This window comes from Carettochelys insculpta, chromosome 7 (genome assembly GCF_033958435.1).
Source record: "Carettochelys insculpta isolate YL-2023 chromosome 7, ASM3395843v1, whole genome shotgun sequence".
Lineage (NCBI taxonomy): Eukaryota > Metazoa > Chordata > Testudines > Carettochelyidae > Carettochelys > Carettochelys insculpta.
Window position 1 is genome coordinate 34,354,699 of NC_134143.1, and position 18,094 is coordinate 34,372,792.

Sequence of the window (18,094 nt, forward strand, 5' to 3'; positions counted from 1 at the left end):
ATCCCAAACCATCTGTCACTGAGCTCCATTAATGCTGTTCATATTGCTCAACTATTTTGACAGTTCATTCCATTTTTGAGGAAGTGAATTAAGTGCTAACTAAGGTACTTTGCTGACAGACTTTGGTTTATCAACAGAACAGGTAGGAGTAGCAGAAGCTTGACTAAACTGCCCTATAATTGTCTCCTCTCTGACCTTCAGGTACTACCTCTAGAAGCCTATGTTGTTGTGAGGCCTTGTCCTCTCCGCTTGGAGCTTAATTATTGTCATTGTCTGTGACATCTCGGAGCCACCATCAGCCTTTAATAACTTTTGGGTCTGTACCATCGCATGCAATGCCAAATTGATACTGTTGTTCTGAACTTGAAAGGATTTCATCTTATTACCTGAGCCACCTAGCCCCTGTAGCAGTTGGTTGTTGTAGAGAAACACAAGGCTATTTTTCTCATCCTTATATTCCAGGGGAAGCTGAGACCACCTGTTCCCAGCTTGGAGCAAATTTGATACATTAACACGTGGTTTGAAGCGGGATGCGTAGTTTCTGGGTCATTATAGGGGCTCTTTTGCAAACTTGGCTTAATCTAATTCTTGACCCCCCCCCCGCCCCTCTACTCTCTGATTTGCTCACCTTGATAATTTTTTTCTGATTTGTCAACCTTGATTAGTATTTTTGGTTCTCTGTGCCTTAGTCTGTTCTGGTCTGGCTGTGGTCTGAAGAAGTGGGTCTGTCCCACGAAAGCTCACCTAATAAATTATTTTGTTAGGCTTTAAAGTGCTACTTTACTGCACATTTGTGTTGATAGTATATAGACTAGCACGGCTTTCTCTCTGTTACTGTACTCAACCAGTGCCCCCCCCCCCCATCATGGCCTGCATTGTGCACTGCTGGTCAGTGTCCGTTTTGCTGACTTTTGATGTCCAGGCCTGGAGCTGAACCAGCGCGTTTTCACAGGGTGGTTAAGTACTGTATTAAATTCCCTAGGGTGGTTGTAGAATCTCCATCATTGGAGATATTTAAGAACAGATTGGAAAAATACCTAACAGGGATGATAGAGCTGGTGCTTGGTCCTGCTGTGAGGGCAGGGACTGGACTTGATGACTTCTTGAGGGCCTTTCCAGTTCCGCTAGTCTAGGATGCTATGATATACTCACAAGAAGTCAGAGGCTGGGCCCTGCTTTCCAGGAATAACAGGTTTAATAATTAAATCATTGCACTCCTTAGCTTTACTATTATGAGTTTATTGAAAATGCAGAGGGTGCTACAGGAGGCTGTAACAGGGCGGCCTACCCCTGTAAGTGTCAGGAGGCCTGAAGCCAGTCAACCCTGTTGAATTCATCCTGCCCTGCTAAACCTGTGCAAGATGGAGGAAAGCCCAGCTGTGAGGGCTGATTAGGGAGACAGAGTGGCCCTAGTTTGGGCTAAGCAGTTTAGCCAGATGCTGTCTGAGGCATGTCACTGACCAGAGCCCAGGTGCCTGTTAGTGAGTGTTAAAACAGGCTTGGTAGCTGGGATCTCCCTCTGAGGAGAGGAGCTGGCTGCTGAATGAAGCTTCTTTTGTTTTAGTAAGAGAAAGGGAGCCATGCTAGTCTATACACTATCAAAACAAAAAGCAGTCAAGTAGCACTTTAAAGACTAGCAAAATAATATTTGTGTGAGCTTTCATGGGACAGACCCACGTCTTCAGACCACAGCCAAGCCATTCTGGTCTGGCTGTGGTCTGAAGAAGTGGGTCTGTCCCACGAAAGCTCACCTAATAAATTATTTTGCTAAAGTGCTACTTGACTGCTTTTTCTTTTGTTTTGTGCTTCTGTTGGATTTTATCGAAATTTAAAGGCATCTGTCCTCCTGGGCGGAATTAACCCCTCAAATGGTGTTTGGCTGGTGGCCCAGATCATGGTTCTGAAGAACATGGTGGGGAAGCTGAGGCAGAGAAGGGGGTAGTGCCTCACTCTGCTGAGAGAGGGCTGCTCTGAAATACTGAGTCTCATACAGAAGTATTTTAACTGAAGGGAAAACACCAACTGGATTGCTTTGTAAACAAGGACTGTACGTACTGCAATACAAAACACAAGAGGAGGCAGCTGAGGGGTGCACAATTCTGGGAGGTTGCTGGATAATCAGATATTTTGGATAACAGAGAGGTATACCTAGCAGTGTATAACACTAAAGAAGATTTGATATTAAGAAACAAACAAAAAATGTATGCAGAATATTGTTCCCAGTCTCTTTCTACAAGCATCCACGTATATTACAAGACTGTTATCCCCTGCCAGCAGGATATGGCTTCAGCTGTGTAGCTCTGGGCAGCATGAGTAGCTCATGCGGGTGGGAGAGTAGAGGAGCCTGCCAGCTGACTCAGACAATCTCTGTGTCCCAAAAGTGGGAGACTGGATACTTTAGAAGAGTGCTAATGGCGGTTGTTAAACGTGACTGCCTGATGGCTATTTGGCAGATCCTCGGTCTAGATGCTTTTGAAGAAATCTCTACATTGTAATTGGCATTAATTGTCTCTTAATGGGCAGTCTGCTTAGAACATTAGCCTGCAGGCTCCTTTGCTCTGTCCGTGCTCCTGCCTGGTGTTCACTGTCCAGAGCTGCTCAGTTATAAGAACAAGAAGTCGTCTTGTGGCACCTTGTGGTTGTTCTCAAAGCTACAGACTAACACGACTACCTCTCACTTATGAGTTACGCCAGTCATTCAAGTGTGCCAGTTGATCAAATAGCCATTAAACAAGAGTTTACTACATAAAAGAAATTGTTTTTATTTCTTGTGGTGCCCTCAGAGTACGAGAGTTCAGATGGACAGATTCAGTTCAAACCTGCCCCCTGATGTTGATCCATTTTTTGTCATGTCACTGCTACTACTAATCCCATGTACCCCGAGTGGAGCATAGGTTGTCTACAAGTCTCTTCCACTTCACTCTGTCTTGGGGGAAAACTTCTAGCTCTCAGTAAACCTTCTCCATGTTGTCTGAGGTCTTCCTCTTTTGCATTTGCCTTGCGGGTTCCATGTGAGAGCTTGATGGACTATGGTGGATGATGATCACCTCTCCCCAAGGTTAATGGGGTTGTCTTAGGGTTAACAACCGTATCCATTAAAAAACAAAAGTTACAGAAACGTCTACAAAGAAACCTACAACTACACAAGCCTTGGGAGGAGATGGCAATCCACTCAGATTGAGTATGAAGCGTGTTAGGGAAAGCCGAATTACATACTTGGGTCAGCTTTAATGTGCCACTGTAGAGATCTGCAATTTAAAGGTAGCTGCTTAAGATAGACGAGATTTTTCCAAGTAATCTTTTATTGTATGTGTAAACTCACACTTAGAATTAACATTGTGTGGCAGTTCACCTTACAAAAATATAAAGCTCTTGGTTTCTGGAAATAGAAACATTTCCTTGCACACAACTTCTCCCTTCCCCATCTCTGCTCCCACCCCGCAAAAAGAGCAAAGCAAACCCCACCCCAAACGAACTAAGGAAAACACAGTCAGATTCTTTCTCCAGGAAACAATTCTGATAGTTCCTGGGATGACCTTTGGCACCGGAATACTCACTGTCCAAGGGTTTCCATCACTGCTGAGAGATACATTTAATTTTCAGTGATTAGACAACAATGACCTTTGCAAAAAGGGGTGGGCAATCCCCTCCCCCCAACAAAATTCCATTGTGATCAGACTTTCTAACAATAGCCTCCTGTTGCTGCAGACCATGTGGATCAGATGTATATAACACTTTCTAACCTGCAGCCAATAAGGCTGGTAAAAACAGGGCCAGTAGTGTAAATAACTTATTGGTAACTGCATCAGTTTACAAAACAAACCAGCAGTCATGTAGCACTTCACAGACTAACAAAATAATTTATTAGGTGATGAGCTTTTGTGGGGCAGCCCCACTTCTTCTGATCTGGCATCTGCTTTTTTGTTTGGTGAAGATGCAGACTAACACAGCTGCCTCTCTGAGACTATTCACCAGTTTAAACTTCTATGACAGAGAAGCTGTAACTAAAACAGAATCTGTCCAAAAAGAAGTGTTGTAACTTTCCACTTTGCCATTAAAATAACCCACCATGATACCTTTGGGAAGAAAGAGATGGTGCTGTTAGATTGGATGTGAGGTGGGCAATAGTTTTCACTGCATCCCTCCATCCAAGATTGTAAATGTTACATCATACACAGTGCAAAAAGCTGTTCCTCCTCTCCCATAGAGTTGTATCGCCAGTTCAGGAGGCTGAGGGAAAATGACTTGCTACAGAGCTGCATCGGAGATGGGACAAGTGAGGTCTAGCTCACCTACTGTCCGAGGGCTGTGCCCCTCAGAGTTCTTCTCTTTCTTCCTCATTACAAATGCAGGCGCTTCTTTGACTGTTCATGAAGGGTCGGCAGCCCAGAGTCCAGACTGTGTTAAACACTGTGTCTGCTAAAGATTCACAAGCTGTTAGTGGGGAACAGAACAGGTGTGTCAGTAGAAACCCACACACTTTCATTGCCTATTAAAATAGTCCAATCCAAACCAACTGGTGGTGTGTGGTGCTGTAATGGCTCTGGCTTTTGTGTACAGCTCTATTCCTCCTTGTCTGATGGATTTAGGAGCTGTTTTGTTCTCGGTGCCTGTCCCTTTGTTTTTTCTTGTTCAAAGTACAATATGCTCACTGTGTCTGGCAACATCACCACTGAGCATCTCCTAAGATCTCTGTATCAACTCCTCCCTACTTCTCAACCCTTCCATTTGACCATGGCCTTGTCCTAAACTAAGCTTTTGTCAGACTATTTCCCATGTTGCAATAGTGTCAACAAGATGCCAGTGGTCATCAGCATTTGACACAGGTGGCATCTAGACCTGCTCTGAGCAGAGCCAGATGATACAGTAGTTAAAATATCACAGAGAGCCTAGCCGTCGGATTGCCAGTTGTGGCTGGATGCATTCCTGGAGGTTTCATCACATGACAAATATTAAGCTTTCATTAAAGATTAATTCTTGAAGGTTCCAGGTCAGCTATCAGAGGGAAGTGGTGGGTGGGGTGTCCCAGGGAGAGGCTGCTATGTTAGGGCAGGGGTAAGAACCCCACTAATCACCTCTCTCTCTGTTAGGGACCCTGGGCTGGAATCCAGGGTAGTGGGTGGGACTGGACTCCTCCCACCCTTCCCCTGGAGGGTTCCCCTGCTGGGTAAACAGGGGCAGCCCAAATCTTGTCACAGGGGTCTGCTCCACCTTCACTGAGGACTCACTTGTGATGAGAATAGCTAGGTAAGCAGCAACCCTTGCCTTTGGAAGGATCCAGGCAGCTAAGGGGCCACCACGAGTCTCTGAGGCACACACATAACCACCGAGAAGCACAGAAACCCCCAGGGGCCTTAATCTGAGCTGTCTTTTCAGTGTAGATGAGACCTAAAGCTGTGAGGATTAATTTCAATGATGGCCGGGAAGGCCAAGCACCAGCCTCAGCTGTGCTCCTAACAACTCTTGCAGCAGTCAAGTAAAGTGTTGGTGGAGCTTATCTCCTGCTTGAAACCAGGCTAGACTGACTTGGAGCAAATAGTGGCTGAGGGGGGTGTTTACCTGTCTACCTGTGCAGGGGCTGCACTGGTGCAACTACACTGGCTGCTCGTCAATGGCTGTAGTCAAGGAAAATTTCTAGCCTGGATCAGGCCAAAATCCACTGAAGTCAATGAGAGGTGTCAGAGTCATCAGCCATTTAAGGGAAGTGCCCCTGTTCCCCTGATGCATAGGCAGATTAACCCAGGTTGCCTCTGCTGCGGGGCAGGGCAACGCCCCAAAGAAAGGATAAGAGGAGAGCTGCAGAAAGGCCCTGCAGAGAGCAACCTACTCCTGTAGTGATTGCCCTGGCGAGCGAGGATATCTTGTCTGACTGCTTTCTGAAGGAACCCTGATGGCTTGTGCCCAGAAAAAGGGAGCTGAGCACCCGAAGAACCTGGCAGGGGGCAGAAGGGGATGACTAGGACTCTGGGGAGATGCTGACGCTCTTCTTTAAGACTGTGCGGAATTATTCCAAACATGCAACAGAGGCACTTGCTATGTTTAAGAAACTGTCAGTGGAATAACTGTTGAGGTCCTTGAGAGGAGGGAGTAGTCATGGCCTGTCAGCAGGCCCAGCCAAAATGTTTGCGGGGCCCAAGGTGGCAGGCTGACAGCGGGGCCCTGAAGGCGTGGGGCCCAAGGCAACTGCCTTGCTTGCCTTGTCCTCAGGCTAGGCCTGCCTGTAAGGTCATTCAACTGGCATCCTCTGAGAAAGGGCCATAGGAACCAAAACAGGCAGAGTCGTAGGTGGGATTTGCATTGACTCTTGCAGGTGAGGAGTAGCTTGTGGGAGCAAGGAGTTAATGGTCCTCAGGAATAAGGCTCTCAGGCCTTGGACTGTCTCCGGTTCTTGTTAACTAGTTGTTGTGCCCCTCTTGAAACCCTTCCATCAGCCTAGCCACAACCTCTCAGAGATGGATTGCCCATGTTGGAACAGCCCTTCCATTTACACAGGATCTAAACTAGTGCAACACCAGCGGTGCTTAAACATTTGTAGGGAAGTACCAAAGTCAGTCTGCAGGCGCAGGAAAAACCTGCTGCTATGTTGTAGGAAAAGGTTTTTGTGCCACCATGCTGCTGGAAAGTGGGGCTAGAGCCCCCTGCCACTGATAAGGGTGGGTTGGAAGCAAAACTCACCTTCCACTTTGGAGACGAAACCAAGGCTCCGTTTGAGGTCTGAGCAGATGGAGTGAAGGCACCAGCGGAACTTGGCATCACAGCGATATTTGTTGGCTCCGCAGGTGTCGTAACAAACGTCCAGCTGGTTACAGCACTTTGTCATGGCAGGGATGCCTAAATCCAGCTGGAGGCACAGGGAGGGAAAGGGAAGAGAGCACTGCTCAGGTGTATTGTTCTCAGAGAAGGGTCTGTCCCTTTCACAGCGGTGGGGCTGCTCCTCTTTCCCCAAACCAAAAGCTGTTCCTGGACCTAAAACTTCTGCTCCTCCATTCCGTGTTAACGGCATGGCTGGGCCAACCAGAGCTAGGAGTGCAAGCACCAGTACCGACTCTATGGTGTATAGGCTCCCATTAGTGACTGTGTTATTTCTAGTAACAGCCACAAGAGTTACGTGTGGACCTGCTCATGTCAGGCTGGGAATGAAGCCCTTCTTTGTAAGTTACTCACTAGAACCTGTTTCTTTTCCACATCCCCAGTGTAGGGTCTTGTCCCCGTCCCCCCCCCCCCGCCCACTCCCGACACCCATAAATGCACAGAAGACAGAGGGATCTGTGGTGACATTCAGTTTAAGGACCTAATAAACTTTTCAAGTTGCCTACGAGGGACTTTTTTAGCAAAATCTTAATTTGTACAGACGCTGATGGAACCAGAATATGCTAATTCACCATGCCAGCTTTTAGAGGCTCTTCAAGACACGCTCTCCTGGAACAGATTAACGTTGGTTTCATTAATTGCTTTAAAATAACCAATATACAAAGCATGGAAGCCAGTTGAATTTACTTAGCGCTCAATATGGAGCAGGGGAGTAGTAGAACGGGTCCAAAAGTGGGAGGTTCATGAAGCCAGTCACCAATTCTCACCTGTGAATAGGTTTTGCGGTGAATACCAGGCATTGCCCTTTAAGCCAGGGGTTCCCAACCCTTGAGACGGGGACCCATTCTGATCATTCAGGAAGACTGTGAGACCCAAGGCAACTCAAAACCAGCAGGAGGTGGGGGAGAGGAGTTTCTTCCCTGGGGAAAACACTCCCCCCTCCTCCAGCCCTGGTTAAACCCCTCTCAGCTCCAAAACACCCCCTTCACCCCCGGCTTAAACCTCTCTCAGCACCACCCCACTGCTGTCAGGCTTAAACCCCTCTCAGCTATGGTTGCCAGATTTTCGGGAAAATTGTGTGGGACAGGCAGCCCCACCTGTGGGAACCCCAGCCAGGGCTTCCTGTCCTGCATAAGATTTCCAAAAACTGGGGCCAGGGATCCCTGGCAGCCTTGCAGCTGGGAGCCAGCTGGGGCACAGAGCCCTGGCCGGAAGTGTCAGTCACAGAACCCCCAACGGGGGGAAAGCAGGGAGGACCCTGCAGCTGTGATGTGGAGCCCTGGCCAGCAGTGCCAGCCGCAGGATCCCTGGCTGGGGGAGGGTACCTTACAGCCCTGTGACTGGGAGCCAGCTGGGGTGCAGAGCGCTGGCCAGCTCTCAGCCCCCGCCTGCCCGCCCCACATTGCCAGGCTCAGACCCCTCTCAGCCCCCCCACCTACCTCACATGAGTGCCGCACACTGCCCCCCGCTGCTCCTTCACTGGGCCACTGCTGCTTCCTCTGTGCGGGTCTCCCCAGCCCTCCTATTCCCTCCCCCCACTTGCAGCATGGGCCGTTCCCTGCCATGCTGAAATAGGACTCAGTTTACTTGGCTTAACATTGCGCAACAGAATCTACTTAAGAGAAACCCGGATAAGGTGCATGAGCTTTAAACTGTGTCCATCACCAGGGAACAGTCAGTGCAAGGCCGGTCAATTATTCAACGCTTAAGGCCGGGATGCCCCACTTATGGGGCACAATTAGCTTTGGTAAGGGTCGCTGGCTGGGCTTCTTAAACAAGCCTTTTGTGGCTCTGCCACTGCTCACTTCGCTGGCTCCCAGTCCCTGCCCTGCCACACTGAAGTGCGCCGAGTGTCATGTACCTTCTGAACTGCTTCCCCGCTCCAGTCATGTGCTTCTGCTGCATTTGTCATCTAAGTGGACTTCACTCTCCAATAGACAATTGGAATTTCATATCATGCGCCACCCACTTAATTCCCATTGATGGGATTATTCAGTCACTGCAAGTAGCAGCCAATATTTGAAAGCTGGTCGCTCTGCTGGTTAGCAAATCAATCAGTAAATTAAATCGTTAGCCTGAAAGGTACATTTTCCTTCACTTGCCTCCCTGGCCAGCTATCTTCTTGGCAGACCCAGGCAGACAATTTAGTACAGGTTGAACCTCTCTAGTCTGGCACTTTCTCATCTGGCAACATCTGTAATCTGGCATGGTTTTAGTTAGCTGGCTGACCACTTCTCATGGGTGTGGCCAAGTTTCCTGTGGTCCCATAAAGTTTGTTTACAGCCACCAGTCTTGGCGCTCAGTGCTCTGTGCTGTTATATAGCTGTAATTTACCCCTAAATGTCTTCTAGTCACCCAGTAAGCAGTGGACGCGTTGGTATTGTGCCAGACCATATTGACTTCCTGTGGTCTGGCTAATTTGCTCGTCTGGCACTGATTAGGTTCAAGGGTGCCAGATGAGAGAGGTTCAGCTTGTACTGCACTATGGTAGGACTGTCACAGCAATTTCTAGCCATAGCCTCACCTCTCCAAAGAGGTGCCTGCAGTCTATCATACTGTTGGAATGTGTCATAACTAGACCACGTGCTTAACTATTGGGTTGTTTTTTTTTTCCCCCCTTGCAGCTGATTGTTCTGGTTAGTGAATTATTTTATCGGCAAATTAGGTGTTAGCAGCAGTACATACACTTTCTGGTACCTTGAGCCCCAGGAAATAGGAGCTGCAGCCATTGGGTTCTTGCGGCTTGTAGTTTGGTCTTGGCATCGGAGCCTTCCCTTGAAAAACAGAACAGTGAAACGTTAGGGCAGTCCTGGCAGTAGTAATGTCATAGAACAGGTGAGTGCATCTCAGATTACAGGGGTGTCAAACTTAGAGGTAAACACTTGTTGTTGGCTTTTGGGTTGCCAGACAAAGAAAAATTGTAGAATGAATCTCTTAAATACATCCTCCTACCAGCATACTAGCTCCGCTGAACAGCAAGGGCTTGGCTGGCTAGAGAACCATCAACCATCTGCTCACTTGTTTTAAGGAGAGAGACATGAGCGGCTTCTTTCCGACCAAGTGACACACGGTGCAGTTCTCTCTCTGAAAACTTGTGAGTGGGCGGTGCCCTATTGGAGTCAGGTGCTGGTCCCTTACACCAGTGCCCTCTAACCTTTTCCATCCAACATGAATGCTTATGTGCTCTCACCTGTGCAACTGTGCACCGCTACAATCAGCTGGGTGGCACAGGACTGTTGTCGGAGCGGCTGTACAGTGCCCAGCTTCCAGGGACTGCTGCCTCACACAATCAGTACCATCACTGCCTGCCTGATTCTTGTGTTTACAACTTCCCTCCTCCCCCTGGACAGTTTCCAGCTTTTTGTAAATGGCTCCAAACCTGGTCAACCTCAACTGAATCTGCACGGAGTCTAGTTACAATTGCTAGCTCTGGGTCTCCAGCTCACAGGCTCAGGCTTCTTGTCCGAGTCCTCCTTGGAGACATGGGACTCTGCATTCCAGCAGCCGCAGATCTCCTGCACAACTCTGCCCCTACCCCCGTCCCTTCTCCTTGCTCCACCTGGGCAATATTCAAGTAGTAAAGAAACAGAATAAGAATTCTGTGTAAGAATTGGTAATGGAACTCTCCACACAGGACTTAAATGTCACCCTGCCCTGGGAGCACGCACGTACACTGCCCCTTTTTATCCAGGCCCGTTGACTACTGTGCTGGAACTCATTACTTCTACGGCTCTTACATGTTAAAGATGGATCCCTTTGGGTTGGAACAGGTCTGAGAAAGAGTCAAGGCTGGGCAAAATGCTGCAGATCACCCCTGCCTGTCCACCCACAGAGCCCAGCATCTGGACATGGAGAAACTGTCTAGGCCATTTTTGCTTGGATGCCTGTGAGTGTGGCTCTTGTTTTTTCACTACCGCCTGGCCTAAGGAAATACCTTACTATCCCTTCAGTGTTTTCTGGTGAACAACCCTGTAACTGTAACACCCTCTCCCACTCTGCGCACACAGACACACTTTGTCCTGCATTCCCTGGTGAAAAATCAGCTAGGCCCCAGGTCAGCTGGCAGCCCTGTCCTTATCAGCCTATGATGGATCTGGCTGTTACTAGTAAGGCCTGACCCTCGTTTGGCAATGCAGACTAGCAGCATTATTAGTCCTAAAGTAAAAAGAGGAGCAGGCAGAGTTTGTAACATTTTGCTCTGGAGAAAAGAGCTCAGAGCTTTTACATTGCTGATGTAGTTGCAGATGGCTGGCCTAGGTCAAGAGACTGTGTTTATTCTTCCTGGGAACAAATTCATTTCATCTCAGGTTTTTGAATCTTCCCCCAACCCCCTCCTAGTTTGCAGCTTCAGATGCCTGAACTGGGGGAGAACAATGCAGGCCAATAGGACTGTATGGAAAAATCTCAGGAATATGCAGCTAATGGTCTAACAACGGACTGTTCTAATTTCCCCTTTAGCCTGAGATATTCACTTGGCCCAGAAGGAACACATGCTGGTGGAGGAGAGTAAAGGAATCCACTTGTTTGCTGGAATGGGAAAACAAATACTTTTTCATAGCTACCAAAAGCAGCAGGGTTAGAGCATGTAGCAAACATCTCCTCTTGCTGCTGGAAATGTTCTGGACGATAGAGAGTTATTGATTGTACAGCAAATATCCAGTGTGAATTCTTGAATGATGGCTATGGATGTATGAGTGCCAAAACTGCAAGGGGACCTGTGGGAAATTAACGCTGAGTGTTCAAAATAATTACTAATGGCCCCTTCCAAAGCCAAATTTTTGGTCTTTGGAAATCTTTCTGAGCCATTAGCTTAGGTGGTCCTGGTAGACAAAGTGCGACTGCATCAGAGGCAAGGTTCTCACAGTAATCTTCCCTATGCTGTGGAGGCAGAATTTTTAGCCTGGGGCTCGCAGAGTCCCCCTCCACCATTTCTGTGATTCATCTTGTAAAAGAGGCAAAGCAGACTTTAACAAGGGAACTTCTTCTGTTCACCTGGCAGTGCATCCTGAGTCTTTATCAAAATTGGCAATGATTAAATATTAACATGACTCACTGTAGATAATTATTTTAAGAAGAAGAACTGTGATCCCCTATGCACTTGAGCTTCTTTCTGTTCTGTGGGCACCTTAGTCTCTTTTTGCTTACCATGTTGCACTGCTGTCTCAATCTGTGTCAGAGTTCTCTTTTAATCCTCCACGAGAGAGGGGAAATAGGCCCTCTGTTAAGCAGTTTGGTTCTGCAATTTTCCAGATTCTAATCAGAAACTCCTCATGAAGTCAGTGGGACTCTTTTAGACACACAGATTCAACAAGCTTTGTGAAACCAAAACTGTCTTTTGTTCCAATACATTTAAAGAATTGCCTACAATGCGTGGAAATGCACATGCTAGTGCTTGGGAACCAGAGAGCTACTCTGACCAATGTCCAGTCTTATGGTATTGCCAAGATGATAAGCACCCTAATCATACAGAAAGTGGATTCACCGCCCCAAGAGAGTAAAATCCAAGAAGTAAACAAATGGCATCAGTGGCAAATTCTTCAAGGTTTAATAGTTTGAGATGCTAGTAATCTGGGTGAAGGGTCTCTCTCATCATATTGAGTTTGACATTAACAGTTAATCATTTCCAGAGAAGGCTTCAAAATATGGCCTCCTAGCTCTTGAAGGTCACTTGATAATGAGAAGGATGTCTTCGTGTCACCTTCCTATTTGTGAGCCTGTTGGTGGCTGATCAGCCCAGTTCTGGAGCTGCAGAAGGAGCAGGTGTTGGTAGCTGTTGTAGAGGCACAGGGCAGTTTTTGCTGCTCCTTTCGTCTTCTCCACCTCTTCTGCACTAGGGCAAACCTCAAACTGTGCCACTCCCTCATGGATTACAGCTCTCCACAGGGGACTGTCCTGGGCAAGGTTGTCCCAAGTGTTGACACTGATTCTGCACTTCTTCATGTGTGCCTTCAGTGTGTCCTTAAACTACTTCCCCTGTCCTCCAACACTCCTCCATCCTGCCTTCAACTCCAGAAACAGAATCTGTTTTGGGAGGTGCTGATCAGACATCTGAACTAAGTGACTAGTCCAACGAAGTTGTCGGTGAATGACAATGGCTTCAATGATGGTGATGTTTGACACTTCCAGGACACTAGTGTTCATGTGCCTATCCTCCCAAGAGATCTTTAGGATTCTCCTGAGGCAGCATTGATTATATTGTTCGAGTGCCTTCCAATGATGCTTGCATGTTGTCCGTGTTTCACATGCTTACAGTCGTGTTGGAATAACCACTGCTCAGTATACAAGGAGCTTTGTTTTTGGCATAGACGGCCCAGTTTTTGAAGCCCCTTCGTCTCAGGTGGGAGAAGGCAGAGCTTGCACAGCTCAAACTATGCTGGATTTCCACATGAACGTAGACTTTAGCAGAAAGATGATTTCCCAGGTATGGGAAATGCTCCACGTTTCAGCAGTTCTCCATTGACTTCAATAGAAGGTACATGAGACTGTCCCATTGGTGAGGGTTGGTGGAGCACCTTGGTCTTTTTGACATTCAGTGTGAGGACTCATCGATACTATTTGAGCACATCACTCTACTGGCTGAAGTCCTGGTGTCATCTAAATGTTCTATTATGAAATGCCTTTAGAACATGAGACTTGCTAGGGCAAATTTTAAGGTTGTATGTGGTGCTAGTGGTAACTGGAAGATAGGTGGAGAATATACTTGCTTAATTTTTCTCATTTCATTTTTAAATTTTAAGTTAATCTGCTGCACAGATGTGGGTGTGAATTTCCATTGCCTGTCTCGCAGAAATTGTCATACCTACATGCATACCTCCCCTCTGCTGGGTTAGAGTAGCCAATGAGAGGTGGCTTTACATGTTGATGGACAATCTCATTCTTTAGTGGCTTCCTTTGCTGATGTTCCCTCCCCTTTTGAACAGCTGCAGCACCTGGAGACATTTGGAAGAGATACCCCAGTAATGGTGTGGTAACTAATTGTTATTCTGTATTTTCTTCTTTAAACACCGCCCCACCCCCGGCTCTTCTCTCACATTAAATAAACTGAGTTTTCATATAAAACAATGAAACTCTTAAAAGAAAAATGAGAACTCCCAAGCAATGGTCAGCTAAGGATGAACTGTTTCACCTCCCCTCCTGCAGTGTTCCCAGCCCTAACTTCCACAGGTGAGGCCAATGAAATGCTAGGTTAAAGGAGATGGGACTTTTGTTTGTTGAATTACTCCTGCCTGCCTGCTCCACTCTGCTGCCTTTTTCCTTTTCTTTTTAAGTCCATTGATGTACTTGATAGTTGCAGTTGTGCCTGTCACCTCTCATGCGGGAGCTCTCCTTGTGGTTCCTCACACCCACAGGGCGCCACTGTCACAAAGCCCTGGCCTCAGTTTGTTGGCAAAGTTTGCCTGCAAGATTCTCTTCCCACTGCAGCCTTTAGAGGAAAAAACCTTTCTTGGTACAAATCTCCTATGTTCTTCAGCACAAGTAGGGCAACTGATTTCCCAGAGGGACGTTGCATTCAGGGGTGCTTTGGCCTACACAGCTGTTTTATGCTCTGTCTAAAAAAACAGAACACCTTTCCCCGTAATCCTGTCTCAAAGACAAATAGATCTGTAACCTTACAAAAAAAATTAAGCCCAACCCCAGTACCTGTCTGGGACAGACCTGAGTGTTAAAGGTTCTTGTCATGACAACCGATCTTATTTACCTTCCAGTTCTCTCCCCCTCCCTCCTCAATGCTAATCTTAGAAGTGCTGAATAATGAAACTTTGATGGCTGCAGTGATTGCTGCCTCCTGGCTGGTCTGCTGTTTGTGAGCGTCATTTAGAAACTCCACCTACCAACTTGATAGATTTGTGGAGGTAAAGAAAGACCCCTTATGCCTTGGGCCTGCAAAGACTGGGCTGTTTAGCCAAACTTTAGACACGCTAAAGACGCAAACACCATCACTGGGTTATACAAAATCCTCTCTTTCATGAGTGTTTTGGGCCCAAGTGTTTTAGGTGCTGGTCCCTTAGGGTGGGGTGTCTTTGCCCTCTGCTGCAGAGTTGTACCCTGCTTTGGGGCCCTAGATGGTTGAGAATTGCTGCATGTTCAGACACCCATGCTCTCTTTGTCTCCTGTTCAACCCCTGTAGCAGAACAGTCCAAAGGAGTCTTTGCCCTTTAAGGAAGCCCTTAACCTTTTCTTGGGAAGGGGTGATAGAGGGAGAGAGAGAGAGAGGAAGAATTGGTTCTTAGCCACAGGGCCATCATGATGGGGGACAGGGCTCCAGGCAACCCCTCCCTCCCTGCAGCCCCTGCAACCAGCCCAGCGGGGGATCGCCTGGGGCAGGGGGTGGGTGGCAAACAGCAGTGGCAAACACAGGAGGTTGCCTCCCCCAGTCACCCTCCCACCACTCTCACTATGCAGGGCTCCATTGCACCCTCTCAGCCTGCTGAGGACTGCTTCTCCAAGGCAGCTAGAGGCCTCCCAGCTACCCTTGCAGAAATGGTGTTTGACAGGTCAAGAAGGCACAGCAGAGTGCACTGTGTGGGTGGGTGCTGGGGAGGGCAGGGAGTCCAAGCGCAGGCAATCCCCTGCTGGTGTCACAGCTACCTGCTCCAGGCTATCCTTCCCCTCCTGTAGGATGGGGGCATCAGCTGCTGTGGGGCCCCAAAAAGCATGGGGCCTGTGGCAGACACTCCAGTTCATCCTATGGACTGGATGGCTCTGCTTGACCATCCCTGGGTAGGAAGAAACAAATTTCCCCATCTTGGTCCATGTACCAGGCTTAGTTATCACCACAGGATGAATTCTCCCCTCTGCCCTGCTAGTTTCAGACTCACCCACTCAATGGTAAACTGAGTTGTCCTTTGCTTTATGGATGCTCTACCAACTTGTTCAACAGAATCCATCCTAGGCTAGGAGAAAGACTGAAAGTTTAAAAACGAGCAAAGGGGAGTTTGAAAAGAAACAGGTCGGGGAAAACAAATCCAACAAGAATTCTGAGGGGGAAGTAGAAAGCTAAGAGGCAGCACTAAGAACTCCATGAGTATCAATTTAGGAAGTTAATGGCATAGACAGTGCTGGGAGAGCAATGTGCAGAATTCAGCCATACGTCCTCAAAACAGGCAAAAGGTACAAGATTTTTGTGTGTCTTTGAAGAGTAGCTGTTGCATTTGTCCTGCCCCTCCTGTGGCTCAAACCTCAAACAGATAGCCATTATCTTACCAGTAAGAACCATTAATAAGGCTAGGTCTAAAAGAGGTGCTCCAATTCACAGGGCAGCTGCCTGAACCCACAGGGTCTAGGGAAAAGAAAGAGATCACTTACCATATCGGCATCTGTACTGACAAACTCCATTTTTTCCTCCTAGCAGCTCTAAAAAAGAGTCAAAATAGCTATTAACTGTTTCAAAGCCATCACGTAGGGTCCCAATGCCCCAGTCTGATGAAGATGATTCTGCTGGGGCTCCTTGATTGACAGAGTTGTCTGGGGTTATTTCTTCATTGCCTCTTCCTAGACTTAAGGCCAAGCACAGAACCACCATCTTGACAACCAGCTTCATCCTGCAGTCAGACCAAATCCAGAATCCTGAACGCATGTAGTGGAAATGGGAGTGGGTTGTTTCACGTACAGGGCATGTATACTCCCCTCTCCGGTGGACTTTAAACACTGCTGTGGTAACTAAAGTGAGGTCACAGCAATTACAGAGTGCAAAGGTCAGACAAAGTGGAGATTTGGTCCAAGTTCAGCTCATAAAACAGGAGAGCAGAGGACAGTTGTGTAATACTTTGCAATGTTTCAAACCCTGCATCACAAGGCAGCGGCCAGTGTTTTGGGGACAGTGGCCGGGGGGGGATAGATAGCTGTCCCTCTTTCAGATGACTGACTGATCAGGCTATCTATCGGACCATGCTTATGTGCAGCAGGGATTGTTTGCTAGTTCAGGTAGGTAGTCTGGGTATACATTAGCCAGATTGATGCAGAACCCTTCCTTATCTCCCCTCTCTTGCAGGTGGGAGGGAAACACTTGCATATCCTCCTTTAGCTTGTCTGTGCTTAGGGTAAGCAGATGCCCCATTTTTAAAGGGACAGTCCTGAATTTAAACCCTTCTGCTGGCACCCCAAACTTCTAGAACAAATATAGGCAAATTGTACCATGTTTTCAATCTCTCCCCTCCCACCCAGACTAGTGGGTCCTACTGCTGGTCAGCTCCTTGCTCCCCAGCTGCCCACCCACAAGCAGGTGGGGAGAGGGAAGGCGTTTCTGGTGATTGGTAAGGGGAGTGAGCATGCAAATTGGTGGTCAGGCAAATCTACAGCATGCAGGCACAGCCATTCACGTGCTGGTCCATCCATGCTAGCCCTGTTGACCAGCAGGCTGCAACAAGCACCGGATGCTTACTGTGGTGGCTGGTGAGTGCAGGCAGGTGGAAACTAGTTACATGCTTCTCTCATTGTTCTCTCCCTGCTGTACCTATCCCCCTCCCGCAACAGCTGCGCTGTTCCAGCATCCTGCTCCTGGGGCTGAGTGGAGAACCAGCCCCTACTCAGCTCGTTCAGCACACCTACAGCCTGGTTAACAGGCTTCTTTCTCCCCACACTGCCTTTGGCTGGGCTGGCATGCAGGGTAAGCTCAAGACATTCTAGCCTACGGTGCTGGGCTAGCCTCCAGGCAAAGCTCAAGCCCTGAATGTGCCAAGTGCTCAGGTAGGCCTGGCATGGGCAAGCTTCTCTGCCTCTCAGCTAAGCACTGGCCAGGAGCTATTCCAGCCTGTTTGCCCCATGCCTGTGGACCTGCAGGGTTGGGCAGGGGAATTAGCACCCTATTCACACACTGCCTTCACCACTTCCATTTATGACCACTCTGCAGTATAACAAAACCTCTACACATGCACACACCTGCACAAATTGATTTAAATCACTGGAAACCTTGGAGCATTGTCAATTTTTCTGTCACAGCTGAGTTTTCAGCTGCATGACTGGAGTAGCTCCTGTGATTATACATTATGAAACATTTCATTTTTGCAGAGTTCAGCAGTTTTTAAATTAGATGTTTATCTGTGTAGATTTCTGTAGTCCTGTTTTTATTGTCTTTGTATATATAATCACCACATAGCACTCAGCTGTAAGCTACTATTTCATCCATTTTTAGATTCACCTTTGAAATGCTTTGTTGTGATCATAACTGGCATTAATTTAACAGACTTGCAATCTAGCAATTGCTCCATATTTGTATCAGAGGAATTTTATATGATGAACCTGTAAGAATTTCAAGACCAATAAGGTGAGAAGGGCTCAAGTAAAT

At 47.6% G+C, this 18,094-nt stretch overlaps 1 protein-coding gene across 1 annotated transcript; it reads right to left on the reverse strand.

The window, feature by feature from the left end:
- Positions 1–2,784: 2,784 nt before the first annotated feature.
- Positions 2,785–16,351, reverse strand: PLA2G12B (phospholipase A2 group XIIB). The gene is made up of 4 exons (XM_074999507.1): positions 16,117–16,351; positions 9,496–9,584; positions 6,676–6,841; positions 2,785–4,434 (listed from the first exon to the last, which is right to left on the reverse strand). Exons 1-4 carry the CDS (start codon positions 16,349–16,351, stop codon positions 4,316–4,318), a joined length of 609 nt encoding a protein of 202 aa, XP_074855608.1. The 3' UTR covers positions 2,785–4,315.
- Between the last annotated feature and the right edge of the window lie 1,743 nt (positions 16,352–18,094).

Excerpts from the sequence above, each read along its gene's own strand:
- PLA2G12B (XM_074999507.1), bottom strand. The coding sequence starts at position 16,351 with ATGAAGCTGGTTGTCAAGATGGTGGTTCTGTGCTTGGCCTTAAGTCTA. Across the intron at positions 6,842-9,495 it reads GGCTCAAGGTACCAGAAAGT|CTGGATTTAGGCATCCCTGC; the intron begins GTATGTACTGCT and ends CTGTGCCTCCAG. Across the intron at positions 4,435-6,675 it reads TTTCGTCTCCAAAGTGGAAG|CTTGTGAATCTTTAGCAGAC; the intron begins GTGAGTTTTGCT and ends CCCCACTAACAG.